The sequence below is a fragment of the Myxocyprinus asiaticus genome, chromosome 11 (genome assembly GCF_019703515.2).
Source record: "Myxocyprinus asiaticus isolate MX2 ecotype Aquarium Trade chromosome 11, UBuf_Myxa_2, whole genome shotgun sequence".
In the NCBI taxonomy this organism is placed as follows: Eukaryota; Metazoa; Chordata; class Actinopteri; order Cypriniformes; family Catostomidae; genus Myxocyprinus; species Myxocyprinus asiaticus.
The window spans coordinates 50,810,001-50,830,645 of record NC_059354.1 but is presented as its reverse complement, the minus strand read 5'-3'; the positions used below and the strand labels follow the sequence as shown (position 1 = coordinate 50,830,645).

Sequence of the window (20,645 nt, the reverse complement as noted above, 5' to 3'; positions counted from 1 at the left end):
TATTCAGCTGGTCTGCCGAGCATATATCATTCATAGTGCTCAAATGATACTACAGCGAACACCACCTTTCTTTTCAAAAACGAAACCATATGAAACAAATAACAAAATATGAAACAAAACAAAACATTATGAGTGATGCTTCTAAAGTCATTAGGATTATTTCATCCTTAATTCACTTTAATGCATTGACTTCCATTGTAAGTGTCTCACTGGAACACAGATTTTTGCTTCTTTTAAAAAAAAGGAGCGATGAGTCGAAATTAATTTTTTGTGGTAATCAACATTATGCAACAAATGTTGTCGACTGAGCTTAACTTGGATTGAACCTGGAGAAAAATATTGGATTTCTGGCAGGTCTTGCTAAGGTCTTAAAAATATAGTGAGAGTAATTCTGTCCTTAATTTGTGTCTTAACTCACATTCTTACAGAGTTTTGAGGTAAACAGCTGTTCTGTGTGCAACACATCACAACATAAATAAACAGGGTGGTAACAGCAAAAGCACTTGTAGAGTATTGAGTGTTTGTCAGGATCATTTTAGCGATGAGAATTCTGTCTTTCCCAGAAATCCAGTGAGTATTTTTCACCTTTGGCATGACACCTATTATTCTACAATGTAGAAAACAGTAATAATAAACAATGAGGTGTCCAAACTTTGGACTTTAAGCTCCGATATAATATTGGAGAAAGACGGCTCCAGGTTTCAGGAATTACACATTCTTTCAGTTTGATCTGGTCTTCATTACATGTAGACGAAACATCCTCACTGCTCGGCAGAATCAGTCTTTCATGTGTGCTAGTCCAGATCTCCTCTGTAGAGTTTAACCAGAAACACGCCAGAGCCCTGGGCGAGGTCACGGGGCCGCTCGCTGGTTTGGAATATCTAATAAGTGACAAAAGGGACGTATGAGGGAAAATGGTAGGATCTGTCCACGGGCAAACAGTGGTTGAGGTTACATGGTTTAAAAAGTGTAGAGAGATCATGTGAGAAGCAAAAAAACACAAGAAAACAAAACAAAACAAATTAAAACATGAAATGAAACACAAATTGGAACATATAAACAAAGTGAAACAATGAAACCTAAGCAAAACGAAAGAAACACAAAACAAAACAGAAAATGACACATAACAACTAAAACAAGAGAAAAAAATAAACATGAAAAACCCAAAATAAAACAATAACCCCTATACAAAACAAAAAACAAAACAAATCTAAAACTAAAATCTAACAAAACTAAACATGACACAAAACACAAAATGAAACAATGAAACAAAAAACTAAAACGAAAGAGAACAAGAAATGAAACAAAACAACATCAAACAGAATAAAACTAGAAAACCTAAATAAAACAAGAAATGAAACTAAACAAATTGAAACTAAACACATGAAACAAAACTGAAACAAAAGAGAACCAAAAAATTTAACTGAACAAATAAAAATTAAACACAGGAAAACAAAAAATGACACATGAAGCAAAAAATGTATACAAAAGAGAAGAAAAGAAATTGAAAAACAAAAACAAACAAAATTAAAAATAACAAAACAATAAAACTTAAAACAAGAACGAAATGAAACTAAACAAATCTAAACTAAACATGAAATGAAACACAAAATGGAACATAAAAACAAGAGAAAAAAAAATAAACATGGAAAAAAAATGAAACAATAACCCTTATACAAAACAAAAAACAAAACAAACTAAATAAAACAAAACAAATCAAAACTAAACATGACAAAAAAACAAAATAAAACAATGAAACAAAAACTCAAATGAAGGAGAACAAGAAATGAAACAAAACAACATCAAACAGAACAAAACTAGAAAACCTAAATAAAACAAGAAATGAAAATAAACAAATTGAAACTAAACACATGAAACAAAACCGAAACAAAAGAGAACAAAAAAATGTAACTGAACAAAAAAAATTAACACGGAAAAGCACAAAATGACACGTGAAACAAAACATTTATACAAAAGAGAAAAACAAAACAAAACAAAACTAAACAGAACAAAACAATAAAACTTAACATAAAACAAGAAACGAAATGAAACTAAAATCTAAACAAAACAAAACAAAATGAAAAATGAAAGTAAAACAAGAGAAAAAAAATGAAACCCAAAATATAACAGAATGAAACAAAAATATATATAAAAGAAATATAATAAAATAAACTAAAACCATGAAACAAAACATGACAGAAAAAAAAGGAAAAAAAAAGGAACAGAAGAATTTTTTTTTAAAAAATTTTTTTTTAAATCTAATGACTCTTTAGATCAGCACAGCAAAGAATGTAAATCACATGCATAAAGATGAAAAACCTCCAGTGGAAATTGTGTGAGAGATCCAGTTAACAGTTCAAAGTTAATCTCTAGAACGGGTTCAGAGGGCAGACGAGGCACGCGAGAGGATTTATGTCAGAGATCAGCGAGACTTTCAGTCCCTTCATGTGAAACAATGACAAAAACAAAAGACATCCGAGGAATCTGAATTACTCACACCATACAGTTGACAATTCTATGTATAAAAATATGCTTGCATTAGAATTCCTCATGGCAATGGAGTATAAAAATCATTTTCAAACTCCCCTTTCTGTGCCTTTTAAAAGAGTCTTAAATTAGGATCAATAATCTGTTCCGTCCACTGAAGCGGGACACAGAGGAACATTATTTTTGGTGTTTGTCTGCTGGACACTGTAGGACTGAAAAGAACACTTTGGTTTTGGCACAGAGAGAATGAAGCCACAGTTAAAGTGAAGAGGATGAATCTGTATGGACTGTCAGGAGCCAATCGATTGTGACATACCAGAACTTTACATAAACAGTGTAAGGACTGATCACTGAAGAACTGAGAAGAGATGAAGAGAGAAAGCACTTCTCAGAGTAAAGCAGAAGATCACTCCACATGTAGACACGACAGAGTTACACTTTCTATTGAAATTATTATCAAACAATATTTCAGCATAGAAAAAGCAAAAGTGTCAAAGGATCTCTTGTTATTCAAATACTTGTACAATTACTTGTACACCTCTTCAGTGATGAACATGTTTTCATTTTCTGAGTTCAAAGGCATTTTGATGTTTTTTTCTAGGGCTTAAAGTAAAAAAAAAAAAACTATCTATTTTGATATTTTTATAAAAAGGCACATTTTGTTCAGGTCACGTGTTGTAACCATGAGAAAACTTCTTGATATTCGCGACATAAAAATTACCTTTAAAATATGTTTGAAAACGTTTTTGAAATTATTAATAAAGTTGTTTACACTCAAAACAAAACACGAAGTAAAACACAAAATCGATCATGAAACCAAATGAAACAACACTGAAAGAAAAAAGAAACGAAATGGAATGAATGACATATGAAACAAAAAATGAACCAAGATAAGAAATGAAACATGAAATAAAAAATGAGACTAAACCTAAAAAAACCTAAACAAATGACAAATAATAAATAAAACAAAACGTAACTAAACAAATCAGATCAAAACTAAACTTTTGTCATGTGACAACAAAACCAAAACACATAGAGGATCCCTTTAGACCAGCACATTTTGTTCACGTCAAATTGAGTAACCATGAGAAAACTTGTTGATAATAATGATAAAAAATTACCCCGAAAAATGTTTAAAAAAAACTTTTGTACTTAATAATCAAGTTGTTTACACTCAAAATTAAACAAGAAATAAAACAGAAAATGGAACACTGAAACACTGAAAGGAAAGAAACAAGAAATGAAACACAAAACAACCAAATGAAACAAAACAAAATAAAACCTAAATTTAAAAAAACAAAACAAGAAACGAAATGAAACTAAACAAATCCAAATTTAACATGAAACAAATCACAAAGTGAAACATGAAACAAAAGACAAGAAATGGAACATGAAACAAAACAAAATAAAACCTTAATTAAAAACAAAACAAGAAACGAAATTAAACTAAAATCCAAATTTAACATGAAACAAATCTCAAAGTGAGACATGAAACAAAAGACAAGACAAGAAATGGAACATGAAACAACAAAATAAAACCTAAATTAAAAAACAAAACAAGAAACAAAATGAAACTAAACAAATCCAAATTTAACATGAAACAAATCACAAAGTGAGACATGAAACAAAAGACACGAAATGGAACATGAAACAACAAAATAAAACCTAAATTAAAAAACAAAACAAGAAACGAAATGAAACTAAACAAATCCAAATTGAACATGAAACAAATCTCAAAGTGAGACATGAAACAAAAGACACGAAATGGAACATGAAACAATAAAATAAAACCTAAATTTAAAAAAACAAAACAAGAAACGAAATGAAACTAAACAAATCCAAATTGAACATGAAACAAATCTCAAAGACATGAAACAAAAGACAAAAAATGGATCATGAAACAACAAAATAAAACCTAAATTAAAAAACAAAACAAGAAACTAAATTAAACTAAACATAAAAATTTAACATGAAACAAATCACAAAGTGAGACATGAAACAAAAACTAAAACAAAAGAGAACGGCCTCTATTTTCATGAATGCGCACAGCGACCGTGCGAAACGTCTTATCCAATTTTTGTGACAGCACTAATTATAAATGCAATTTTTGTGCCAGCGCAAAGCGCAAGTGGGCGTGGATGAGAGTGTTTGCACTATTGTGGGTGTATGAATGCAAACTGTGTGTGTATTGTATGTTAATGAAGTGGCATAAATCACAGTGACTCTTTTCCTGAGAAATCGATCATTGTGCTAAGATGTTTGAAAACCACATCTTAACTCAGAGCAAAGTCTAAACTGAGTTCCTGCATTTGTAGTTTGGAGATTCCACCAGCAGGTGGTGATAAAGTTCATGTCCAAACTTTAAAAATATAGTGGAACATCAAATAATGTCTCTGATAATTGCAGTTTTTCAGGGGTTATTGCTCGAGTATTGTATTAAACTTTCTAGATGTCATGGATTCTTTTTATTATGTTTATATGTATTATTATTATTGTATATAAACTTGTAGTCTACGAGTAATTTCCACCTGTTGTCGTAGAGTGATTTTTAAGTCACTGCAGAACGTGCCGGTGGAAGAAGAGGATAAAATGTTTGGATTTGGCATGATTTTTGTACCATTTCGTTATTGTGATTATATTTTCGTTTTGTTTAAAGTGTAATTTGTATTTAGAAATATTTTTGTTTGAATAAATTAATTTAATTTTTACAAATAAAAATCGACCGGTAGAAGTGCCTATACAATCACTGTTAATACCAGCCATGATGTGTGTGTCAATAGATGAAAATGATTAATAATTAATTAATAATTCTCCGTAATTTAACTGAGCTTACATCAAATTCTGACAAGAATCACATTTTCTATGCGTGTAAAAGGAGCGTCACTGTCATCGACAATCGTCAATGCAATTAATGCACGAAAGAACGTAATTTTCAATTCTTCTAATTCATTGCATACAGTCCATTAACACCACCAACTTCTGATGAATGTGCTGTATTTATTTATATCGCTGGTGCTTGACAGGGAATAGGACTATAATCGGATGCAAGTGGTGGAAATCGCGCGAAGAACCTCAGAATGAAATTACACTTGACCCAGCCCATTATTGTGTTGCAGGCGCAATTTCGCCAAACCCACTTGCGCCTAGACTTAGCGCATGCTTGCATGAAAATACCAAAACTTCATGGCCATGCCCATTGACTTTGTGCTTAAAACTTGTGGCATAGCGTTCTTAAAATAGGGCCCAAAAAATGAAACTTGAAACAAAATAAATTAAACTTCATTATATATACCAGGCCTCATTATATATATATATATAAATTTGTAGAAATTCTACAAATGTTTTTGTGGACACACACCAACATGTACACAAATAATACATTTATATGATCTTGACACTTAAACAAACTTGACAAACTAAATTTTTAAAAGATTTCTAATTTTTACCATGTCCAACAAACACAGTAAGTTACTTACGTTTGTCAAGGACCCAAAAGAAGTAGTAATAAGAGTAGTACAGTATGTTAGTATGCTGTTCTGCACATAGTCATTGTCCTTCACGGGGCACAAAAGACAAACGCAGGACTACAGATTAGGCAAAGAAGCAAAAGGGATTATTTTATTACTTCAAAGTATGTACATGTTCTATTCATGGAAATAACAGGACATGCAGACTATATTATGTACAATTCAGGTTTTTTTACATGATGTCTTTACAAAAGGTTTAAATAACATGGACTTGCTGCTACATGGAAAACACACACATTCTCGCATACAAACAAATGAAGCGTTGCAATACACACACATAAATAAATATCAACATTCACTGACTGCGCCACAACAAATAACTCTACAGTTTCTATCAAAAACAAACACGCAGAAGTACTATTTTCATTAATAAAACAACTTTGTTAATCTTTAAATTGAATATTGCTAACATGTTAATAATGGGGTAACACAGATGGATTTGAGGGCCAGCTGACTGGAAGTTTGAGATGCGACTAGTGAAATATTTACACCTGAAAAAACGTTGACATGCATTATCTTAGTTGCTGGGTCTGTGAGCTGTTATGACGGTGTATTTTTAATTAATCTGTTGTGAATAATCGTATTTTTCTTTATTTAATTCACTGGATTCTCTCGAAATAGGCATTATTACATGGTTATTAAGATATGAACCATTTTTTAAATTGAATATCAAGCAAAAATAACAATATTGTGACATATACTTTCAATGTGATATGAATAGCTCATACTGTGTTATAAGAGTTCTGCCCCTAATTCAGTTCACGCTTGTTTTTCTTCTATAACACAAAACAAATCATTTCAACTCAAATTCACAAAGTTCACACAAATCGCTTTGACTTCAACTTTCTTAGAGCGCTCTGGCAAAAGTTCGTTGTGATTTGTAAATCAATGGCGTTGTAGAGAATAGTGACGAGCGTGAAGAGAGAACGAAGCTCAGACCTTTAACAGTGCCGTTTCCTCGACTAGAGCGTCGATCAACGGCTGCACGGTGAGTTGCGTGTTTCTGACGTGTTCAGTGTTTCTCCATGGCAGACTTCTGATGATGTCGAGATTCTGTGAGGAACAAAAACGTACAGACTTATAAATCACATGTATTATAAACAGGGGTCCCATACTTTTCCAGGTGTTTGTTATTAATGATTATAGATTTTTAAGTCATTTTAATTTAGATGCATTTGCTAATGCAACGGGTCTCAAAGAGTGGGGGTTATTGTTCTTAAATCTCGTCCACTTTCACACATGGTGACAAAACATGACAGAACCAATGTGCATAATTTATTTTCCTCGGCCTTTTACTTATATGGCGTCCGGAGCGCTCACTGCGCTTATGTAAACAAAGAAGTTCTGCATGCTAGATGTGAAAAGAGGAAGATTTCAGTATATTAAAGGAATATTCCGGGCTCAATACAAGTTAAGCTCAAAAGACAGCATTTGTGGGATAATGTTGATTACCACATAAATTAGTTTCAACTCATCCCTTTAACTTGTATTGAGCCTGAAATATTCCTTTAACTTCAATTATTTAATTTAATATCTGTCTGTTTCATACACAGCACTATCGAATGGCTTTGGTAGACTTGAAACAGGGGTGCTGGATTCGATAACATATTTACCATGTACAGTAAGTACCATTGGTATGTACAGTAATGTTTCGTATAAGTTACCATGTATGTATGCCATAAGTGCCTGTCATTACCCCACACTTGTCTGGAAGTACAACATAATTACCATGTATGTACCATGTAAGTACAGTAAAGGTTTTTTTTCCTCCCCAATTTGGAATGCCCAATTCCCAATGCGCTCCAAGTCCTCCTGGTGGCGTAGTGACTCGCCTCAATCCGGGTGGCGGAGGACGAATCTTAGTTGCCTCCGTGTCTGAGACCGTCAATCCGTGCATCTTATCACGTGACTTGTTGAGCGCGTTACCGTGGAGACGTAGCGCACGTGGAGGCTTCACGCTATTCTCCGCGACATCCACGCACAACTCACCACGTGCCCCACCGAGAGCGAGAACCACATTATAGCGACCACGAGGAGGTTACCCCATGTGACTCTACCCTCCCTAGCAACCAGGCCAAGTTGGTTGCTTAGTAGACCTGGCTGGAGTCACTCAGCACGCCCTGAAGTACAGTAATGTTTAATATTAGTGACCATTTACAAACACTTCAGGTACAGTAAGTACCTACACATTTGTCTATAGGCAGGGACGGATTAACCACTGGGTCGATTGGACTGTTGCCCAGGGGCCTCTAAACCCAAAGGGCCCCGAGCTCTAAATCAACTATTTATTTATTTTGAGATTTCTATTATAAATCCACGTAAATGTCAGCCTTGTGTGAAATACCATTTATTCGGCCGAATGCATGCTGGACGACAGTAGAGCGAGCACAGACACTTGAGTGCGCGCTCGGGCAATCTGCGTCTCACAGGTGCAGCGCGTTTATATGAAGGACAGAAAACAGCGTCTGGTTCGCAAAATGCTTCCAAACACAAAGATAAGGTGCAGTTTACCCTGGTTTAAATTCATATAAGCGACAGAATTCGTGCAACAGTACAGAGGACTCTAAAATGTCCTGCATGCATTTAATGTTTAATGAAAATGAGAAAGATGCCTTAATACCCTAAATATGTGCACGGTAACATTTCGTTGATTATAGGACTTCTTTGGGATGCTTTGATTTTTTTAATGACTCCGAAATTAACTTGTGTAATTACTGTCTGCACACCAGAGCAAAAGGGGGAACAACATTGGCTCACCATTTATGAAGCGCTGAAACAATCTGGATTCATGTGAAACAGTCACATTAAATCCTCTTTGCAACATGAACTTTATCAGAATGTCGATTTGTGACACCTGAGCTGAAAAAGCTTGATGCAGCGCAACAAATGGTGAAACATAACGCAGGTGTCTCGAGATGCATTTATAAATATTAAAGTTATTTTAAAGTAAACAGTGAGTTGTGGCACAATGATCAAAGACGTCCATCCAGAGCGTGTTTACATGGCCTCGATGAACGTGTGAACAGCCCGTAACTCGCCCTATAGCCTACTTGAAAAACTGACCCAAACCTGAAGGTTGGTCAGGTACTGTCGGACTCAGATTGGGTTGAAGACCTCTAAACACATGCAGAATAACCGAAGAGTGATTTTGGTATTTGAATACCATGCACATTCCTATTAATAACGCATGATTTTTGGATCAGTTCATAATTTATAATCTGGCCATGTCAGACATTGCTCCAAACTTTTCTTCCATCAATTTGAAAAATGCAACCAAATCTGGCAAGCGTCCTGTAGCGCACAAAGGTGAACGCAGTCACGTCATGGTGTACCGGCCCATGGGCCTCTCAAATCTTTCTAGTTTCAAAAGGGAGGAAAACCCAAAGAAAATTGAGAACCACTGTGCTAATGAATCATTTAGGCTGATGAACCATTTTGACTACTTCATTAAAAAGAACGATTTTCATCAACTCGGACATTAGCGTGGCTAGTGAGCAAGTTTTTCTCTACACAAGAACATACCTAGCTGATGAAATATTTTACAGCAGTGGAAAAACTAAAACAAATATACACTCATGGGAAAAAGAAAGTACACCCTCCTTGAATTCTATAGTTTTACGTATCAGGACATAATAAAAATCATCTGGTCCTTAGCAGGTCTTAAAATTAGGTAAATACAACCTCAGATGAACAACAGCGCATGATATATTACACCGTGTCATGATTTATTGAGCAAAAATAAAGCCAAAATGGAGAATCCATGTGTGAAAAACTAAGTACACCCTTACTGCTTCCATAGGAATTAAGAGGCTAAGTAGTAGCCAGGTGCTGCTAATCAAATCCCCTTGATTAATTGATCATCAGCAAGTGTGACCACCTTTATAAAAGCTGAAGTTTTAGCAGTTTGCTGGTCTGGAACATTCAGGTGTGTGTTAACACAATGCCAAGGAGGAAAGACATCAGCAATGATCTTAGAGAAGCAATTGTTTCTGCCCATTAATCTGAGAAGGGTTATAAGGCCATTTCCAAACAATTTAAAGTCTATCATTCTACAGTGAGAAAGATTATTCACTAGTGGAAAACATTCAAGACAGTTGCCAATCTTCTCAGGAGTGGACGTCCCAGCAAATTCCCCCCGAGGTCCAACCGTGCAATGCTCAGAGAAGAGTTACATCTCAGACTCTACAGGCCTCAGTTAGCATGTTAAAGTTCATGACAGTACAATTAGATAAAGACTGAACAAGTATGGTTTGTTTGGAAGGTTTGCCAGGAGAAAGCCTCTTCTCTCTAAAAAGAACATGGCAGCACGGCTTAGGTTTGCAAAGTTGCATCTGAACAAACCACAAGACTTCTGGAACAATGTCCTTTAGACAGATGAGACTAAAGTGGAGATGTTTGGCCATAATGCACAGCGCCACGTTTGGCGAAAACCAAACACAACGTATCAGCACAAACACATCATAGCAACTGTCAAGCACGGTGGTGGAGGGGTGATGATTTGGGCTTGTTTTGCAGCCACAGGACCTGGGCACCTTGCAGTCATTGAGTTGACCATGAACTCCTCTGTATACCAAAGTATTCTGGAGTCAAATGTGAGGCCATCTGTCCGACAGCTAAAGCTTGGCCGAAATTGGGTCATGCAACAGGACAAATATCCCAAGCACACCAGCAAATCTACAACAGAATGGCTGAAAAAGAAAAGAATGAAGGTGTTGCAACGGCCCAGTCAAAGTCCAGACCTCAACCCGATTGAGAGCTGTGCATAAACAAATCCCCACAAACCTCAATGAACTGAAGCAACGTTGTAAAGAAGAGTGGGCCAAAATTCCTCCAAAACGATGTGAGAGACTGAAAGTCATACAGAAAACGATTACTTGAAGTTATTGCTGCTAAAGGTCATTCAACAAGCTACTGAATCATAAGGTGTACTTAGTTTTTCACACATGGATTCTCCATTCATGACACGGTGTAATATGTCATGTGTTGTTGTTCATCTGAGGTTGTATTTATCTAATTTTAAGACCTGCTAAGGACCAGAAGATTTTTATTACGTCCTGATACGTAAAACCACAGAATTCAAGGAGGGTGTACTTTCTTTTTCCCATGACTGTAAATTCACTACAGAAATTTTCATGACTTTTGCAGGCCTGGATAACACAATTTATAAAATCTCTGATACACTATATCCAGGTTTTCCATGACCAGTTTTTAATGACTGAATTAATCTATTTCATATTTGTAAAATCTGATATATTTCTTAATATCCCATTCTAGACCTAGTCACACACAATATCAAATGAAATGATTCGATGTACGTTTAAATTAGCTGCACTGCAAAAAATAATTTTCTTATGGTTTATTTTTGTCTTATTTTCTGGCAAAAATATCAAAATGAGAAAAAATGAGTTGAGATGCACAGAATGGCATCAGATCTCATGTCTTGTTTTCAGAGAGAATCAAACTAAATTTGGTGGAGTTTATGCTTATAACAAGTAAAAACTATTTGCCAATGGGGTACGAAAAATAAACTTGTTTTCCCTTTGAATCGAGGTTTTTTTCTCACCCCACTGGTAAATAAAAGTTACTACATTTGGTTCAAGACAAAAAAGGCTTCTCAAATGCATCTTCATTTTAGGTATTTTTACTGGAAAGCAAGACAGAAATAAAAAAAAATGAACTGAAATATGCCAAAATGACAGCGTTGCATGTCATTGTATTTTAAATTGTTAAAAAAAAAAAAATGCTTTAAAACATGCCCTCTTAAAAGTAAAAAATGCCCCTGACAAATAACTTCAGGGGCCAATAATCGGCCCTTAATGGAAAAGTGTATTCATAAAAATGGTTCAGATTGTTTCTACGCTTCTTTACAAACCAAAGCACTTCCTCTGGTAACAAACACAGTTTGTCGTGACATTAAATCACAGTAGACAGTTTGTTTACTTTGCTGTAGTGGTGGTCGGTTCGGCGTCTGGAAGATCTTCATTGTCGCAGGACCTTCTCCAGCGGCCGTGATCACCTGAACCTCTAACCTGTAGAATGAAGCCGCTCGAAGGTTTGACACCACCAGCAGATTATGATCCTGACAAACAACACAAAACACAAGGTCACTATTGAGACGACTCAAAGATGAGCACTATATATATATATATATATATATATATATATATAATGATCAAGTTCAGTCTGACTGCACACCAGAACACAAAACTATAAACAAAAGAACTTTCTCCAGGAGATGTTTTGACATGAGGCGTCTCACAGCATCTTTATTTAATGTTAGTTAATAGTTCTTTGGAAGCGTTTCAGCTTTTTTCTCATTCGAAAGAATGAAATAATCACACAGGCATTCATAAACATGTCTATCTAGTCTAATTAATAAATGAAACCAATCTGGTAACTGTCCAACGCCGACTAATCTGTCCTTAATATTCTCCCGGACGAGAAAAGATCAGAGGAATTTAAAAAAATCATTTGCAAGGAAACTTCTCCCTCTGGCTTCTTCCTGGACTGAGGGAATCTGATTGATTTCAGTCTGATTGGAGACAATTAAGGCCACACTGAGCACACAGATGTAAATACCGTTATAAATGGCGTGTTAGGAGCATCTGGCAGATGTTTGACAGCGCTGATGTAAGAGGAAGTATGATGTGTAGAAACTAGAGCCAACAACACTAGAAATTATTATTACATTTTAAAAGATGCTGTTGTACGATTATTTTAAATATTAAAATCAGCAAATGTACATTTTTTTTAACATTTTTTATTGTGGTAATAAGACTAATGAACATAATTTTTCTCACTGCGGTATTGAGAATTAGAGAGGTAAAATGTGTGGAACTCAGAGGCGTAGGAGTGATCTAAAAACTGGGGGGGGGGGGATACGTTCTAAATCTCATCAGCCTCTCTTCGCAATATGAATTTTTATTTTCTCCCCAATTTGTTATGCCCAATTCCCAATGCGCTCTAAATCCTCGTGGTGGCGTAGTGACTCGCCTCAATCCGGGTGGCGGAGGACGAATCTCAGTTGCCTCCGCGTCTGAGACCGTCAATCCGTGCATCTTATCAACGTGGCTTGTTGAGCGCGTTACCACGGTGACGTAGCCCGTGAGGATGCTTCACGCTATTCTCCGCGGCATCCACGCACAACTCACCACACGCCCCACCGAGAGCGAGAACCACATTATAGTGATCACAAGAAGGTTACCCCATGTGACTCTACCCTCCCTAGCAACCGGGCCAATTTGGTTGCTTAGGAGACCTGGCTGGAGTCACTCAGCACGCCCTGGATTCGAACTCGCGACTCCAGGGGTGATAGTCAGTGTTAATGACATTTTTTTATATATTTAGAATTTTTTAGAGTATGTGCTATAATTTGAAAGAAAGGATATCAACTGAATTTTGAAGAAACATCCGCATTTTTTATGCATAATGCATATTTCATAACAAAAACTAAAATGTAGAAACCACGTATGAATGAAAATGTTCATATTAAACAGGAAAATGATCATACAGTATAATTTAATGACTTAAAAATGTCAAACATCGGTCCAGTTATTATGGATCCTACGCCCCTGGAGTAACTGTAATAAAAATAATGTCAAAATTAAAAAAAAAATCTTAATTACTCTAAAAATAGGCTTTATTTTGTGTACATTTAGGACAGTTACGATTTTTTGTATTGTGGCATTATTGAGGTTCCAGTGAGACACTTACAATGGAAGTCAATGGGGTCAATAATCTGTAAACATTAAAATACTCACTGTTTCAAAAGTATAGACACAAGACATAAACAATATGTGTGTTAACATGATTTTACTGTGATAAAATCACTTACTAACCACATCTGTGGAAAGATATAGACAATTATACAATTTTGTTGCCATGACGATGTAATGCCATAAACCCTAAAACCGTAAATTGACGATTTATACAATTTTACAGCTCAAATAATTCACAAGTTTTATCATAAGAATTAATGTAAGTGCTTTTATAAAATTATAAGCTTCACATTTCTGACTTTAAACCCTCCAAAAATTGACCCCATTGACTTCCATTGTAAGTGTCTCACTGGAACATCGCTTTTTGCTTTTTTTAAAGAAAAGGAGGAACGAGTCGAAATTAATTTGAGTGGAAATCAACAATATGCCACAAATGCTGTCGATTGAGATTAACTTGTATTGAACCAGGAATATTCCTTTAACTGGGCATTTTGTGTCTAAATTGTAGATTACTCGATATTATCTTCTTGTTTATAGAACAAGTACAAAAGTAATATCACACAGTCACAATCATGCTGAAGAGTTGTATTGAATATCACACTCTTATTCACACAATAAGACAAACCTTCCCATCAGTCCTGAATGATAAAGCTTCATATATTTCAGCCTTTTTGATGATATTCAGTTAATATATAGATATATCTGCATTTAAGTGGCTTAAAAGGAGATGTTTCTTCTTCAATCAGAGGAACCATCATTTCAACCAAAACAGCCATTGAAGCCAACAAGATTCAAGCCAGCTCTAACGGTTGCTATTGCAATTTACATCAGATATGCTATTAAAACATCTCTTACCACTGAACAGTGTCACAAGCAAGTCTGAAGACAAGAAGGATTGTGAAACTAGTCTTTAGGAAAATTAAACATAAATGAAAAAATTAAAGAGATTCACAATGTTGCTTCATTTCCTATTGTCAGCAAATAGAACACCAGTTCTAATTTCCATTTATAACATCCTGATATGAGTAGGAGATAATGCTGTAGAGAATATCCAACATGCCTCAAGTCAACAACATGTGGCCCAACAAAAGATTATTGGATTTCATATATTACAGTCTTGGATTAAAATATGTCATCGGTTTTCCATGAAAGCATCAGTCAAGAACATAAATGTACATTAAGAGTGATATAACAGTGTGACTAGAGATGACTTACAGGTGGCAGAATCTGCGACTGTGAAATGATGCTGTTTGGCAGACTGTTCTGACGGCTCTCCGTGGTAACCTCTGCCCATGTGACCTGGAAGCCTGTGATTGGCTGATGTGGTTGTGGATGCGACACCCTCCAGAGGAAGTGAGCTGTCACATTGCCACCATAGAAGGTGAATGATGCGGTCAGATTTTCAGGTTTTGCCAAAACTTTTGATGTTGCTGAAGGAAATCAAAACAATACAGAAACTAGATACGGTTGTCAAGACAAACTTTTCAGTAGGCTTGACAATGCCTTGTTTTATACAGGCCTAAACATCAGACAGACACACAGTCAATCAGATAGACAGACGGTGCATTACTAAGTGGTTGCTAGGGAGTTCTGGCAGGTTGCAAGGCATTGCTATGGTGTTCAAGCTAGTTGTTGGAGTGTTGATGTATGGTTGGATGGATGGATAAATAGACAGACAGATAGACAAATACACAGACAGACAGACAGACAGACAGATACATAGATAGACAGACAGACAGATAGATAGACAGACAAATACACAGGCAGACAGACAGATAGATAGATAGATAGATAGATAGATAGACAGATACATAGATAGATAGACAGACAGACAGATAGATAGACAGACAAATACACAGACAGACAGACAGACAGACAGACAGATAGATAGATATATAGATAGATAGATAGACAAATAGATAGATAGACAGATACATAGATAGATAGACAGACAGATAGTTAGAGAGATAGACAGACAGACAGACACATAGATGCATAGACAGACAGACAAACAGATAGATAGACAGACAGACAGACAGATTGACAGATAGATAGATAGACAGTTAGGTAGATAGACAGACAGACAGACAGACAGACAGACAGTTAGGTAGATAGACAGACAGACAGATAAATAGACAGTTAGGTAGATAGATAGACAGACAGACATTTAGTCAGATAGATAGATAGACAGACAGACACTTAGATACATAGACAGACAGTTAGGTAGATAGACAGACAGACAGATTGACAGATAGATAGATATAGATAGACAGATACATAGATAGATAGATAGATAGATAGATAGATAGACAGATAGTTAGAGAGATAGACAGACAGACAGACAAACAGATAGATAGACAGACAGTTAGGTAGATAGACAGACAGACAGACAGACAGATAGATAGATAGATAGATAGACAGACAGACAGACAGTTAGGTAGACAGACAGACAGACAGATAGACAGACAGACAGACAGTTAGGTAGATAGATAGACAGACAGACATTTAGTCAGATAGATAGATAGACAGACAGACACATAGATACATAGACAGACAGATAGATAGACAGACAGTTAGGTAGACAGATAGACAGACAGACAGATTGACAGATAGACAGACAGATAGAAACACAGACAGATAGACAGACAGACAGATTGACAGATAGACAGACAGACAGACAGACAGACAGATAGATAGATAGACAGACAGACAGACAGACAGACAGTTAGGTAGATAGACAGACAGACAGATAGAAACACAGACAGATAGACAGACAGACAGATTGACAGATAGACAGACAGACAGACAGACAGTTAGGTAGATAGACAGACAGACAGACAGACAGTTAGGTAGATAGATAGACAGACAGACATTTAGTCAGATAGATAGATAGACAGACAGACACATAGATACATAGACAGACAGATAGATAGACAGACAGTTAGGTAGACAGATAGACAGACAGACAGATTGACAGATAGAGAGACAGACAGTCAGACAGACAGACAGACAGACAGATAGATAGATAGATAGATAGATAGATAGACACACAGAAAGATAGACAGATAGACAGACAGACAGACACAGACAGACAGACTGACAGATCAGTGTAAATCTATGGGATTTTTGGGATTTCAATTGTCCGTAACAGGAAAACCGCAAGTCCAATCAGTTAGAAAAGCAACCCAAGTCAGAACAGTCCGAAGGTCTGTGCCAAATTTGGTGGATGTAGCTTGAAAGGTCTAGGAGGAGTTACAGTTGATAATTTTGGTCTTGGTTTAGGGATTTTGGTAAAAACATAATCCATGTCTGTAAAATAACACAGTGTGTTGGCTTTGTCAAGCCAACATAAATACCAAACAGCACAGTGAAATCAAATAATGACTTATTATACATAATATTACCACCCAAAATTCACTAAACATTAAATACAGATAATGTTTATGTTCAAGTGAATACCCTGTCTCTGGATTTTGGGATTACACAAAGAGCATCTAAGGCCATTTGAAAATGCATTAATTTATCTTTGTTTTCACCTCTAATCCAAACTAGAACAGCGTTTTCCACTTTTTGTTAATCAGCCATTTGACGATAATCTCAGGCCACGCCCACACTAAGTTTTCAGCTTCCAAACGTCATCGTTTTCTAATGTATGCGGTAATGGAGCGTGCTTCTTCAGCATTTTTCGTTGGAGGAAAGTTTGTTCTAGAGTGGATGAGATGCATAAAAACGTAGCGAAATTAATGCGTTTTGAAACAAAAACATATTAGTATGGACGTGGCCTCAGATCGGTCAAAATCGACCGAACCATTTTGGATGATCTGATCAGCATGGTTGGGTGTTATCTATTGTAACAATAAACAAATTAAGATTAAAGTAGTGTAATGCATTACATTTTAAATTCCTATCAGTAATCAGAATCCAGACTTTCAATTAAGTTCATTACTTTTAAGTACATTACTTTGATTACACTTCTTTCTAAAATAACAGAAATATAATGAGAATTATAAAAAATGAGAGAGAGAAACAAGAGTATACTTGGAAGTAATCAGTATAGTAATTTGATTACTATTTTTTGAGAAGTAATTAGAAATGTGTAGTGGATTACTTTCTTTGAGTAACTTACCCAACACTGCTGATCACCAGTGGTCAGGTGAGACATGCTGCTGTATACCTCGTAGCAACATGAGTCTCAAATGCGCGATCAGTGTGATTGATCACCCGAGACAGATGGTAATATCAGGTGTAAACGGGGCCTCTGAATAGTAGCATGAAGCTTTGGAACCAAGTTGCAAACAGAGTGTATTTCTTAACCCTTATGTTGTGTCCTGATCATTTTTACCTGGACAACTATTTTTTTCGTACGATTTTTTATTTTACTTAATCAAATTGGAATACAATTCCTTGACTTTGTTCACATATGGTATCTGAAAACACACACAAAAAATTTACCATTTTCTTTACATTTTATTGGTTTTATTTCACTTTGTTACACTTGTTGTGTTTCCGGTCAAAAATGACCGGTCATTGGAAATGAATGGAATAGACTACAAAATACAGAAATATTAAGTGTTCAGGAGCATCACAATACTTTAGATGAGCACATATGTGGATGTGTGTTTGCCACACACACACACACACACACACACACACACACACACACACACACACTCTTGTGCATCATCTTTCCATGTACAGTCTTTGAGGAATATTTCAAGATCTACTGATCATATTATGTTGTGTTTGGGCTCATTTGAATCTGGATTGTCTGCTGTAAGTTACGATATGTGATTGTCTATGTTACATGTATGTTTCAGGAAGTATTAAGGAAAAATGTGACAAAAAGACACCTGTTTATTATATTTATGCATGTCTGTGGGAATTTCATACAATAATACTCGCTGCAGTTTGGCCTCTGAGTAAAACAATCTCACCTTTTTTATATTTTACCAACTCTGAATATAATTGTTGTGATAAATTTGCAAATGATGAGAACGAAACAGTTCTAATTTGTCAGCAAATTAAAAAGCATTATTTAAGTTGTTAGGATCAGCTATATGCTTTGTAAAGTCCAGATTCTAAGCTTTAAAACGACACCTATTTTCTTCAGATCAAGCAGCTGGTTATTAATTTATTACGTAATTATTATTATTTTTTCCATATTTTTTAAAATATGTTCAAAAAAGGAGTACAAAACCTGTCATAATCACACAAAAAAAGAAACTGATAAAAAGGTTGTGAAAATACATGCGATATGAGAGATTTATAAACAATCTTAGAGTGCCGGTCATTTTTGACCGGGAACATAAAATGTGTTAGCACAAAAGAACACAACACAAGGGTTAAAGTGGCTTTAGAAGCACACAATACATTTTGGCAACTAAGTACCAAAAAAATCTTCAGACAATAAAGGAGATTGTTTGAAATTAATTCGCAACACAACCTGAAATGAAAACATAAAAAAATGTTGAGCAGAACTATGAATGAATGTTGCTTACTCATGTCTCCAGGACAGGCAATATGTTTCATGCTCTTGCTCCTGAGTGTCACGCAGGACGGCGTTATGAAGGTGGTGCTCTCATCTTTAAAACGTTGTTTGGCATTCAGCGTGTGAACAGTCACTCTGTACTTGCAGGAGAAGAGCAGATGTGGTAGATTGATGTAGTTCTCCTGCAAAAGAGAAGAACATTTATCAAACTCATTTATCATGGACTCTGAACTTGGAAGACCGAGGTTCGAGCCCAGCCAAACACGCAAGCTGACACGTGAGATGTGGTTGCTTCAGAAAAAGTGCTTTGCATGTTTCTGAAGTGTCGCATTTGCTTTTAAGACGCTATTGGTCAGGTTTAGGTTAAAGTTTTAGGTTAGGGAGGTACATTTTATTAATTAAAACCTCCATCTAACATTCACCTTAAAAACCTCGTCTGATTACGGCACTATTTCGCTCGCTTTTGGCGCCCCCTGCTGGACACTTCACTGGAAAACTGCAACGAAACGTGCAATGAAGAAGCACGTAATTTTGATTCACAAAAATGTTGCCACGATCAGTAATTTTCATGAGATCAGGCTGTCCAATAAACAAAGGTGGAATGAGTTATTTTCATATAGTGGACCAAAAAAATTATGTATAAAGAAGAAATAAAAATGCAATTTAAATTAAAACCATGTAGTCTGCGTTTAAACTCTCAAAGACAGAACGTACGTCATTTCAAGGCATTCAAACAGAACACTACTGTTTAGAGGAGCGCGTCTGAATGGCTCACGTTTCTCAGACCCCTGTAGAAAACCAATGCACACTTCCTAGCAACCAGAGCAGAGCGCAGTAAAGAATGCACTGCACCGTACTGAAACAGGCATGTTACAGCTCCTGTGGGAACGGGAGGGTTTGATTAATTTAATCTGCTTCCTGGAAATGTTATTTTAATACATGTGTTTTATTAGGCAGTGGTCCACATCATCTGAAACAACATTGGCTAATTTGCTTCCATTAATGAAGAGAAACGACTCTTTAATCCCGTAAGAGGCTGCGTTTATGGAGAGCGAGAGGCTTGTTCAAACAGATCTTGGCTGGATCGTAAATACACATGAACACAATAGGGTTTTTAGTGAAAAATATTACACAAACCTGAGTGACTGATTTCTCCGGTCCTCTGGTCTGGTTGTGGCTGCAGTTTTCAGGCGTCCACTGAACGTGGTAACGGTTCACGAATGGCTCTGAAAATAAAGATTACACAGGGCTTAATATTTCATACTGAATACAGCATCCAGTTAAACATCAATAATTACAGCTGGCTGATTTAGTTTGAAAATTACTTCACACATATCTCGATTGATGCATTTGCTCTAAAATGGTTTGAAGGATGTTTTTATTTCAATCAGAGCAACCATCTTTCAACCAAACGGTCAATGTAGC

General features: G+C 35.9%; 1 protein-coding gene across 1 annotated transcript in view; it reads right to left on the bottom strand.

The window, feature by feature from the left end:
* Positions 1-6,565: 6,565 nt before the first annotated feature.
* The window catches only part of LOC127448248 (anosmin-1-like), a 109,119-nt gene continuing 95,039 nt past the window's right edge, over positions 6,566-20,645 (bottom strand). Inside the window, exons 10-14 of the mRNA XM_051710643.1 lie at positions 20,358-20,446; positions 19,231-19,402; positions 14,948-15,162; positions 11,955-12,093; positions 6,566-7,067 (exon numbers count right to left, since the gene is read on the bottom strand). Of these exons, the coding sequence (XP_051566603.1) occupies positions 7,027-7,067; positions 11,955-12,093; positions 14,948-15,162; positions 19,231-19,402; positions 20,358-20,446 (656 nt within the window). The 3' untranslated portion in view covers positions 6,566-7,026. The remainder of the gene's footprint in view (positions 7,068-11,954; positions 12,094-14,947; positions 15,163-19,230; positions 19,403-20,357; positions 20,447-20,645) is intronic.